This window comes from Elephantulus edwardii, unplaced genomic scaffold (genome assembly GCF_000299155.1).
Source record: "Elephantulus edwardii isolate Elephantulus edwardi_28Jun2011 unplaced genomic scaffold, EleEdw1.0 scaffold00162, whole genome shotgun sequence".
Taxonomy (NCBI): domain Eukaryota; kingdom Metazoa; phylum Chordata; class Mammalia; order Macroscelidea; family Macroscelididae; genus Elephantulus; species Elephantulus edwardii.
The window spans coordinates 1,173,248-1,184,830 of NW_006399912.1; the positions used below are offsets into that span (position 1 = coordinate 1,173,248).

General features: G+C 51.2%; 1 protein-coding gene across 1 annotated transcript in view; it reads left to right on the top strand.

Moving 5' to 3' along the window:
• The first annotated feature begins 1,738 nt into the window (after positions 1 to 1,738).
• The window catches only part of GRIN2A (glutamate receptor, ionotropic, N-methyl D-aspartate 2A), a 547,317-nt gene continuing 537,472 nt past the window's right edge, over positions 1,739 to 11,583 (top strand). Inside the window, exons 1-3 of the mRNA XM_006895214.1 lie at positions 1,739 to 1,837; positions 2,432 to 2,622; positions 3,979 to 4,410. Coding sequence (XP_006895276.1) covers positions 3,997 to 4,410 — 414 coding nt within the window. The 5' untranslated portion in view covers positions 1,739 to 1,837; positions 2,432 to 2,622; positions 3,979 to 3,996. The remainder of the gene's footprint in view (positions 1,838 to 2,431; positions 2,623 to 3,978; positions 4,411 to 11,583) is intronic.

Consider the following 11,583-nt stretch of genomic DNA (forward strand, 5'->3'; position numbering starts at 1 on the left):
GGACATGGTCTTTGTTGCCATAATTAATACACTAGGAAGCTTGAGTGGCAGTCTGTATACAGTTAACCTGGAGGCCACCCATCTTTGGTGGGTTGAATCCACTGGGGCTCCAAGGAAGAAAGGTGTGTAATCATCTCCCACACACAATTTACAGCCATGGATACCCACTTAGTTATGAGTGGATTCCAATCAGACAACAGTGGGAGAGATGTGGGAAAAGAGGTTTTTCCATTTGAAACTCTTGACTAGAGAATCGCCTCGATGACCTCAGCTGTGTATGCTTTAACATTCTGATTCCTCACAGTAGGGAGGTTGTGATAATCACATACCCTCTTACAGTCTGTGCAGATGATGCCCATCAGAGTTTCAACTCGTAGCGACCCCATGTGACAGCATAGAACTGCCACACAGGGTTTTCTAGTCATCTTTATAGGGAGTGATCGCCAGGCCTTTCTTCTGCTGAGCTGTTGGGTGACTTCCAGTGACTAACCTTTCAGTTAGCAGTTTTCTCCAGGTATGCAATTGAATTCAAAGACCAATCCTAATAGAGGTCTACACCGGGGAGATGTCTATACAGCAGCAGCCTCGATGGGTGTCCTCCCTTGCCAATGCCTTTCATACTCAGTTGCCAGCTAAGCAGTCCCTTGGCACCCAGGCAGCCCCTCTTGCTGGCTGGCAAGCTCAGGGCGACTCTTATTTCATGCAACTTGGAGGGGAAGAAACGAAAAGAAAATGGGGGGCCCGTAGATGTCATCCCTTTTAGCATTCTGGCTTCATGAGATCAGAGAAGTGGATTCCTGTATGGGGGTGGCAAGACACCGGGAGAAGCGTTGGAGCTGGCTCTGTCTGTGTGTGCATGTGTGTGTGCGCGCGCGCGCGCGCGCGCGCGCGTGTGTGTGTGTGTGTGTGTGTGTTGGCGCGCCTGTGCGTGGAGGGGGGGGGGTTTGCTGTACCCTGTGCGAGGCACTGGGGGAGGAGGAAACGGTAGCGGAGATCTGAATAATTGATTCCTCAGCCGCACCAGACGCCTAGGAGCGGGCGGAGAGCGTGGTTCCAGCACCACGGACAGCGGCGCGCGCCGCTGCAGGCGCCCCCTCCGCCAGCCAGCCACCTAGCCTGGCCTTGTCGCCTCCGTGCGCTCAGCGAGAGGGTGACCGAGCTCTCCGCCGCCGCCGCCGAGGGACTGCGGGGTCTGCCTCAGCCAGCCTCTAGGGAGGGTGGCTGCGGGTGGAGACGCTTTCGCCCGCGGTAGCTCCAAGCATCTCTGGCTCGCGCGGGGGCTGCTGCGTCTCGCCCGCGGAGAACAAGTCCCTAAGTTGGCGTGGGGGGCGCCGTGTCTTCCTCCTCCTCTTCTGAGACGACTGCAGCGCGAGAACGCTCCGGGAGCCCGGCTCTGCCCGTGCTCTGAACCACAGCGGCCAGGCGTTCTCCGGACGCCCGCTGGCAAGTGGGGAGACGAACGCCTGGCCCCGAACTGGCCCCGCTGCGACGCGCCCGGAGGGAGCTGCCTTCCCCCGCCCGCGCTTTTCGCGGCCGGGGACCGCGGGGATCCCCGGCCACACGCGCGCGCGCTCCCACACTCACTCACCACACACTCATCCTCTCACACACCAGCCCGAAGCCGGGGCTGCGGAGAGGGCGCCCGGGTGCGCTCCGAGGACCGGGCGGCTGCTGTCCGGACTGGGGCAGGGAGCCGAGCTCCGGCTCCTGGAGGGAGGCGCCGGGAGCTTAGCCGGAGCATGGGGCCCCGCGCGCGCTGAGAGTCGTGGCCGCAGCCATCAGCCCTGGAGATGACCAGGAGCGGCCACTGCTGAGAACTATGTGGAGAGAGGCTGCGGTGAGTGCTGGCGCGGGACGCGCGGCCTGGCGGCCCCTTCTGAGAAGCAACGGTGGGAGGCCTGGATAGGAAGGGGCGGCAGGACAGAAGAGGGTCGTTGCGTGGGACTGATCGCACCTCCCTCGGGGATCCGGGACCGCGGGAGCCCTCGTTTTTCCCTCCCCCTCTCCTCCTGTCGGCTCATCGCAAACTCAGCCAGCGCTCCCCCTCTTCCATTCCCCCTCCTTCTCTCTGTCCCCCCTCATCCCCCACCCGAGCTAAGCGGCTTCTGGTCGCACAACTCCCAGAAAGCAGCCAGCTCTGGGGAGGTGGTAGGGGGCGAGGGTGAAGGTACCTAGTTAGCTTCCCATGGATGGCCAACCTGGGGCTCCCACCGTCCTATCCGCCCCGGAGGGGAGCTCTCCATGGCGGCTACAGGGTCTGAGGATCCGCACCGGGGGCGTCTCTGGCGCTGAGCTTCAGCTCTCCCTCTCCGGTCGAGCCCCCCTGGGCGACAGAGAGCTGTGCGTGCTGCAGCCTGCAGCCTGTTCCCTCTAAGTCTCTTCCCTGGCTCATGGGTTGACCCTGCCTATCTGTCTCTTCTCCGCCCCATAGATCCCTGCTGCAGAGCCTTCGGCTGGGATAGCCGCCCCCCGTGGGGGCGATGCGGACAGCGTGGGACAGCCAGGGGAGCGCGCGGGGGCCGCAGCATGCGGGAACCCGCTAAACCCGGTGGCTGCTGAGGCGGCCGAGATGCTCGTGCGCGCAGCGCGCCCCACCGCATCCTCGACCTTCTCCGGCTACAGGTACGTCCCAGCGGGAGATTTGGACTCAGCGGGCCCTGGAGGAGGGTTACTAGACTGGAGGGAGAGCTGGAGAGGGAGAGAGCAAGCGGGAGAGGGAGCACCAATGACGAGACGAGGGAGGAGCACCAGGGGGCGCTGCAGCTCCGCGCGCCGCGGCTCCTGTGCCGAGAGCGCCCAGGCCGGTGCGAGTTCTCCAACTTCCCGGGCACCAGCGGCGCCTGGCCGGAGGGGCGCGCGCCTGTGCACGCGTGCACGCCTGTGCTGGTATTTGCAGACACGCGCGCTTGTGCACCTGGCGCGCTACATGCGTGTGCGCTGCCCGAGGACGTGTGTGGACTCCGGATGGCGGTGGTCACCGCTAAGGAAGTCTGCGGCTGGGCGCAGAAATATGCGTGTGCCTGTGAGCGAGTGCAGCCCCGCTGCCCACGTGCACCTAAGATTTGGGGACAGGGCCTACAGTGGAAAGCTGGGGAGGGGCTGCACAGTCCGTTTTGGCCTGAGCGCATCTCGAAAGCCTACCTTTTCCCCCCCCACGCACGTTCTTTGCTGGCTCCCACGCGCTGGCCCGCGGGGGATGAGCCTCCTCTTTGGAATTCTGCATTGCGCGCGGCGTGCGTGAGAGAGAGAGAGAGTGTGTGTGTGTGTGTGTGTGTTTCATGTATGTGTGCACGCACGCTTGCACGCGTGTGGGACAAGGGCGGGCCTGGGGCCCTTGTAGTTTAGAGGAAATGCTCCAAGGCCCCTCTGCACAGGCTGAAGCTGACCCTAAGTTCCTTCAGGTCTGGCAGGAGTCTGGGTCCACACCAGCTAGCACTTTGACTCCCCAGTTCTGAATGGTCTGGTGCAGGGGCCTGAGAGTTTGTCCTGTGTTTCCCCAGGGGGCTCCCAGGGGTGGAGGTGGGGAGCTGAGCGTGGCCTCCGCAGGTTGGGTCTGCATTGTAGAGCACTTGCTGTCTTGAGCAGGGGGCGGGTCCGTAACTTGGTCTGCGGCAGAGTTGGTGGGTGGAGGACTTGATCAGTGTACCTACAGCTGGGTGGGATTCCTGTTCCCCTCAGTGCAGAGGGGTTGGGGTCAGCAGCCAACCTGCGGGGTGCAGTGGGAACTCTGGGTAGAGTTGGGGATGGAGGGGGGCCTGGATGCCAGGATTGGCTTGGGCACAGAGGGCTCTTCGCTAAGACCAGAGTTGTGGGTCGAGTTAGAGGTGGGTCAAGGGGTGTGGATGGCATCATGGATGGACAGTGGGAGTGAGCTCCACTCCAGGCTCCTAGAGCGGGGGCGGGGCAGGGTCTCATTCAGTGGAGACCTCGGACTCACCGTGGCCCTGTCTCTATCCACCCCCCCCCCCACCTCGGCAGGTACCGTAAGTGGCGACTATGGGCAGACTGGGCTACTGGACCCTGCTGGTGTTGCCGGCCCTTTTGGTCTGGCGTGGCCCCGCGCAGGGCGCGGCGGCGGAGAAGGGGCCTCCGGCGCTGAATATCGCGGTGCTGCTGGGTCACAGCCACGACGTGACGGAGCGCGAGCTGCGGACCCTGTGGGGCCCCGAGCAGGCGGCCGGCTTGCCGCTGGACGTGAACGTGGTGGCGCTGCTGATGAACCGCACGGACCCCAAGAGCCTCATCACGCACGTGTGCGACCTTATGTCCGGGGCACGCATCCACGGCCTGGTGTTCGGGGACGACACCGACCAGGAGGCAGTGGCCCAGATGCTGGATTTTATCTCCTCACAGACTTTCATCCCCATCCTGGGCATCCACGGGGGAGCCTCCATGATCATGGCCGACAAGGTAAGGCGGGAGCCAGGGGGTCGCCGGTCGCCGGGGCCGCCATAAAGGCAGCCTAAGTAACTCTAGGGCTCTGTTAGCATCTGTCTTGATTTGAAGGGAGATGGTCTCTTGCCTCCTCTAGCAGGAAATGAATGGAAAAGCCTTTTTTACTTTTGTTCTGGAAGTATCCCGCTGTGCCCTGGAGCTCAGCCGCGCAGCCAGGGGAAGTGGAGGTGGGTGCGGAGATACCCCGTGGTATCCTGAGGCAAGCCCTGGCACTTTCAGCAATGTCTCCAATGTCCATTTCCCTTCAGTATTCTGATGGAAAACGTTCACTCCCACCCCCGCCACCCGCTTTCCCCGCCGTGGTAAATAATGGAAGCTATTTAAAAATGACTAAACGTGGTTGTAGGTTGTGTTAAGGAATAAAATGTAAAGTTTTTAGGCCAGAGAGATGTCAAGTTTCTGCTCCTCCAGACTTTCTTTGCAGTCAGAGAGGGCGGGGCAAACGATGGGAGGAACCTTTCTCCCTGTAGCCGGTGGGATGAGGGGAAGGAGAGTGTAACTCCAGACCCTGAACAGCAGGGGGTTTACAGTTGTGGGGTCCCTGCACCTGGCTGTCACTTTACGGCAGGGGTCTAAGGCTTTAGGATTGATGGAAGGACAGGCTCCCAGGGTTGGGTTTGAAAAAGGCGTTTGACTTAGAACGATGAGAGGGGGTCATTTCGTTGGACCCACTGGCAGCGCTGATTAGGAGAGGAGGGAAAAAGAGAATAGAATGATTGGGGCAGGATGCTGTGAGGACCAGGTGTGAGAGTTGGGCTGAAGCTGGTGGAAGGACGTTTGGAAGGGAGGAACAAGAAACTTGGAGAGAATGGGAGAGGAGGGGATGCCCCTCTGCCTCTGTAAGGCCAGGAAGGACTGGCTGGCCTGCCTGGGCAGGGAAGGAGAGGCGTGTGTCTTGTGTGGTCCCCAGCCCTGACACCTTCTTGGAGAGAGTTCCTTAGACAGCAGGAGACAGCTGAACAGAGCATTTGTTAGAGCACTTTCTCTCTGACGCTCTCCAAGTACTTTCATATTCATCAAATCAGATTCTGCGTCTGCCTCAGCAATTCCCACCAGCTCCTTGGGGACCTGTATTAATTCTTTCAGGTCTCTGGGGCTGCAGCACACTCAGCCAAACTACACAACTGATGCAGAATCTTATTAAACATTCATTTTCAATGCTTTGCAGCCTCACACAATCCTCAGTTTGGGGTGGGGTGAGGGGAACCTTCTGAGCTGGAGAAAAGAATGAGAAATCCTTAGTGGCCACCAACCCAAGAGCACAAGGCCTCAGTGTCAATCGGACAGTTCTGGGACTTTCAGATGTGGTGACTGGAGTACAGGGTAGAGGCTTGGCCAAGACACCCCGGTAGGTGAAGGGACTAGATCTGAGATTGCTGGCGCCCCAAGTTGTCATCTGCTTATTGGGTGCTATTGAGTCAATTCGGACTCAGAATGACCCCGTGTGAGAGAGGAGAACTGCCCCATAGGAGTTTCTTTCCTGCAACCTGAAGGGAAATGAGGCCTGAAGGGGCAGTGGTTAACTGAAGGGTATGGTTTGAAACTACTTCAAAGGAGAAAAATTTGGCAGCCTGATTGAGTAGAGATGGTTGTTGTTGTTGTGTACCATTGAGTTGGAACCAGTCCATAGCTGACCCTCTGGTGGGATTTAAGAGGCAGTTAATCCCACAGAGAGGAGATGCTTCTGTGGCTGAGCGGCTGGTGGATTCAAACCACGTGTCTTGGAATTTGCAATGGGTTTTTTCTTTTTTTTTTTTTTTTTGCCACTGGGCCCCCAGTGAGTAGAGATGAGGGCCTTGGAAACCTTATGGGGCAGTTTTATCCTGTCCTGGAGCATCATCTCCAGGTGTCAGAGTTAACTTGAGGTCAACTTTTATTTTCAGTCTTTACAAAAGCAGATTACCAGGCCTTTCTTCCCAGATCTCCTGTGTGAGTTCAAAGTGCTGACCTTTAAGTTAGCAGCTGAGTGTTTAACGGGTGTGCTATCAAAGCTTCCGGCCTGCCCGTGATCTTACCAAGTGAAGCTCATTCTAGAGCCACTTTCAGGAGGGAGGAGGAGTTAACAGATCCTGTAGGAGTAGAGCAGTTAACTGAGTTGTGGAGAGGGATAGGTAGGTATATGATGCTCTGCAGTGAGTTAGAGGAAGCCAGGGCTGCTAAGGCTGGATTGCAGAGAGAAAGGCAGCGGTTCACAGCAGGGGTTGGTCCTGTCATTTTGGAATCTAAATGCTGCTTTTGGGCTCTCTTCTCTTCTGAGACTGCTTTTCTTTTTAGAAATTATTTTACATTAATTCAACTTGGTGAATGCAGTTAATTACATCTCTTCAAACCCCCATTGTCATTACCTTTACTTGGCGCAGCCCATCCATCCCTCAATCTTTGCTCCTCTCCCTCCCTTTCCATCCCTGCCACCCTTCCAAGATTGATTCTGTCTGTGTGTAAACTCTTCCCTAGCCTTTTAAAAGAAATCAGCCCAATGAGGCATATTTTGTTTCATGTTGATAATTTTAATACCTACATTGTCCATAAGCATTCATTGACCACACATGAATTTTTTAGAACAGTAATGTCTTCTGGTTGCTGTTGAGTCATTTCCGACTCTCAGGAACCCCATGTGCTTCAGAGCAGAGCCATGTGCCATAGGGTTTTCAGGGACTGATTGATTATTCAGAAATAGATCGCTGGCTTTTCTTCGACAGTACCACTGGGGAGACTTGAACCATCAACTCTGTGGTTAATCAGCTGACTTTGTTAACTGTTTGCTCTATACAAGGCTTCAAAAAAAAAAAAAAAGAAGAGCAGTGGTTGTTATTTTTGTTGTTAGATGCCATCGAGTTGCTTTTGGACCCATGATGGCACAGAATAGGACTGATTGAGATCTGCTGTTCACAGGGTCACCCTGAGTCATAGTCGACTTGAGGCATCTAACAGCAACAGAGTACAACCGCCCTGAGGTTCTTCTAGCCTGTAATCTTTATGAAATATTTATGAAAAACATGTTTCTCACTACTCTAGGCCTCCAGAAAAATTGTACTTGTATTGAAAGTGTGATTTCTGGTTAGAGATTTAGCTCTGACAACCAGTGGTGGGATCTAGTCAAAACTGAATTGGAGAAGACGACTTGAGGCTTAGGCTGGGAGGGCTGAATAGAGATACCTGGCTCTCGAGCCTCTTAGGCTGGAAAGACTGTGGCTCGAGCCCTCTCCTGCCTTAATTTGTCCTCTTATGAGCAGAGACGCAGGGCCAGAGAGTGGCTGCAGAGATGAGCACACCAGCTTCGTAGTGACCTTGTTCTCTTAAGTGACTCTCGATCTTCCTGGTGTCAGGCTCTGACAGTAAGTGCTTTAAGAAGGTCTTGGACTACAGGTGAAGGTGTACCATCTAAAGGGGCTATGAGAGAGGTGTGACCCCACTTACAAGTAACCCACTGCTGCTGAGTTGGTTCCAAGTCGTAGTGACCGTCCACTGGGTTTCCAAGGCTGTACATCTTTATGGGAGGAGACTGCCCATCGTTTTTCCCCTGAGCACTTGGTAGATTTGAACTGCTGACCTGTGGCTGGCAATCCTACATGGAATACACTACACTGCCAGACTTCTCACTTAAGAGTAAGGAAGGCAAAGCAATTCTGGAAATGCAAAGGGATGAGAAAGAACAGTTGTAGAGAAGTCAAGAATAAGAAGACTTAAGAAGAGGTGGAGAGGAAGGAAAAGGTCCATTGATTCAAAACTGGTGAAAATAAATGGTTAGGGTCCAGCTTTGTTAGGTTTTTAAGAGTGGGTCTTGAGGTGACGGGCCACTTCTGATGGAATTGGAGGGAGTGAAGAAGGCAAGGTGGATGAGCCTTGGTGGGTTATGTTCCTAGATGAAATGTTAGTGGTTCAGACCCACTTCCTTAGGAGAAAGGGCTGGTGATCTGCCTCCGTAGAGATAACATCCTAGAAAACGCTACAGGGCAGTTATACTATCACCTAAGGATGAGTCAACATAAACGTAGCACTCCCAACACCAACAAGGCAAGGTGGCTGGGAGCCATGGGGGCAAGTCCAGATGTGCTGAGGGTACACAGAGGGATGGTCCTTTCTGGGGACTGTGCTGCAGCTGCTGAGAGGAGTTGGGGTGAAGGTTGGTAATTTAAGAAACTTGATTGTGTTTCTTAAAATGAGGAAGATAATTGAGATGTGAACACTGCTTTCTTCCATCAGTGACACATCCAGCTGGCTTTCGCATTTGTCACCAGTTTCCTCAAGAGCTGGTAAACGAAGTGGTTTGACTCTGAAGAAGCAGTCATGAGATATTGCCTGTTATTGTTGTTGTTAGATGCCATTGAGTTGAGTATCACCCATGGTGATCATATGAACAACAGATCTGACCTCTGTCCTATCCTGTGCCATCCTCATCTTTTTTTTTTTTTTAAATTTAGGTTGTTTATTTTTCATTTCAATGAACATCTACAGAGATTTTGGAATTCCATTCATTCATTGTTGCACCCTTCTCCCCGCACAAACCCCTCCCCCCTCCCCCCCCATTTGCTCCTCTCCTTGAAAAGCAAAAGAAAAACTCCCTCATTGGTACACAATCCCCATCATTTTTGACATACTCAAGTCCATTGTTGTAGTCACTGGTTGAGGGTCGTACTCTCTTTTGCTAACCCTCCATCTTCGCAAGCATAATAATCCTTTTCCAGGAATAGCCTCTGCTAACACCATGTCCAAAGTATGTGAGATGAAGTCGAGTTAAAGTGCTCGTTTTAAACAAAGATTACCCAAAGCTTTGGGACAATGCCTACTTCTCCTCATTCCTGAGAGGCAAAGAAAGATGTTATCAGGGAGCCCTGGGGGCCTAGTGCAAGAAGCTCAACTGCAATCCTGAAGGCTCGAGGTTCAAATCCATCAGATGCTCTGCTGGAGAAGGAGAGGCAATCTCCTCCTGTGCCAGTCAGATCTGACTCAACTGTACAGAACTTAAAGAAGAAAAGAAAAAGGGAAAAAAAAGTGTTATCTCCACAAAGTCGGGACCCCTTCAAAACTCTTTAAGCCTCTCTGTCTTCCTGTCTATGTCTCCCAAGTACTCATCTTGTTTTCTTGTTTAAATTGGTGACCATCAGTTAGGGTTCCCATGTATAATTTATTGTTGACTCAGTTCAAACTCATACAGACTTCATGTGATAGTAAAACCACACCACATTGGTTTCCTAGACCGTAAATCTCTGCTGGAGCTAATTGCTAGGCCTTTCTCCTTTGGATGCAAGACCCCTCACCTTTTAGTTAGTTCATAACTGTTGAGGGCATCTTCTACTGGTTAAGAGCAGTAGTTGATTTGACTACCAGTTAAAACGCATGCAGTGTTATGAAACAAAATGTGTGTGACAGGTTTGATGGAAAAATCATTTTGCTTTGTGACCTTTCACAATTAAAACACATGCCTGCATGCATACAAGTACATACATTGTTTTATTTTCCTCTCCCTCTTGAAGAAAAGAACAAAATCTTACACATGGAAATGGTGCTAAGTGGCAGATTTGTAGGGTGTTAATTTAATTGACAATGGAGATGTTATTTTTTTGCTAGTATTGAAGGGTGGTCTTGCATATAATTAAGTTAGGAGTGAACACAGTGTTTGATGGACACTAACTTCTCATCTTTTATCTTCATTTGGTTCTTTTTGGGAAAACTACCTCTTTCTAGTCCATCCAGTGTATAGATTAAACCTTTCTGTTTCTACTTTGTACCTCTGCCTTCCTTTTTCTTTGCTCTGTGGGAGAAAGACAGGGCTTAGATTTTACTGACATCTATCCCTGCCAGTTACTGTATGTTTTACTTTATATATTATTCTTTTTTCTTTACCATTGTTTTAATGCATTTTAAAACTTTATCTACATCAATTGAGAACAAAGAAACAAAAAAATTTCTTTATTTTTCATAAATAGATAGTCTCCATACTTGAGAAAAATCTCAAACCATTCATTATCTTACCTTTCCACAAATATAATACATACAAATTTTTTTCCAAAATAATAAGGTCCAGCAAATAAAGTATCTTGAGACTGACATATAACCATCTTCTGTGTGTGTATATATACATAATATATAGTCTATAAATTTATGTATATATATATAAAGAAATGAGAGTTACTGACTTTTGATACGGGTTTGGTGCGGGCGAATTTATTACTGAGCCGGATGAGGCACATACCGAGTCACTTGTTGGAATCCAGGGCGTTTGATGTACTTTATGATTCCAAATGTCATACAGTCCCTCACGTCAAATCAAGAGTTCACAAAGCCAAGTTGGCGATACTGTGTTTGTAGACAATCAGTTAGAATCTGTAAATTCTTATTGGCAGGTGCTTACAAATCTGAATCCATGGCATTAACAGAAGAAGACTCAGAGCAGCTTGCTAAGAAGTTTTTGGTTTTGTTTTGTTCCTGGAAGTCAGTAGAACAGCAGTTAAATTCTCGGTATTATTCTTATGTAGTTGATCTTTCCATAACGTTAAGTTTAAACTGCCCTGGCCCAATTATATGCAGATTTTTTAAATTTTTTAAATATCATGTGATTCTCATCACTTGCTTGTGAGTGAGCTATCTCCCCAGTGAACTGAGTGTTGCTGTAAAATGTGATCTCTTCAAACCTGCAATAGAACTAACCTCCTTGGCTCAACTTTTAGCCAAATGACAGATGGGCCTATGAGGTGAATAATATCACTAGGGAGGCACTCACTCCTTAGAATAACCAACAATTTAAGGTCAAAAGAGCATCAGTTGCCTATTGGATAAAGTCCAGGAGGCAGGAAGCCATAGGATAGAAAGATGAATGGAAATGAGAACCACAGGGAAGAAGCAGGAAAAGTGTGGTTACATTGTAGATATTAATGTTAGAAAACAAAATGGGTGAATGGAAAACCAATTTGCATTATGAACTTCGCTCTAATCAGTTGTGTGTTTTTTTTTTAAAAAGAGATCTCTTATGGTTCTTGTGAGTTTTTTACCATGTCTAATGCAATTCCAGAAACCATAAACCTTGAAAAACACCAAGGGAATGTAGGAAGTGTTCCACCATGATGCTCCTAAGAAGCAGAGAAAAGGCTTCACATAAAAAGAATAAGTCGAACTACTTGACATGTACCG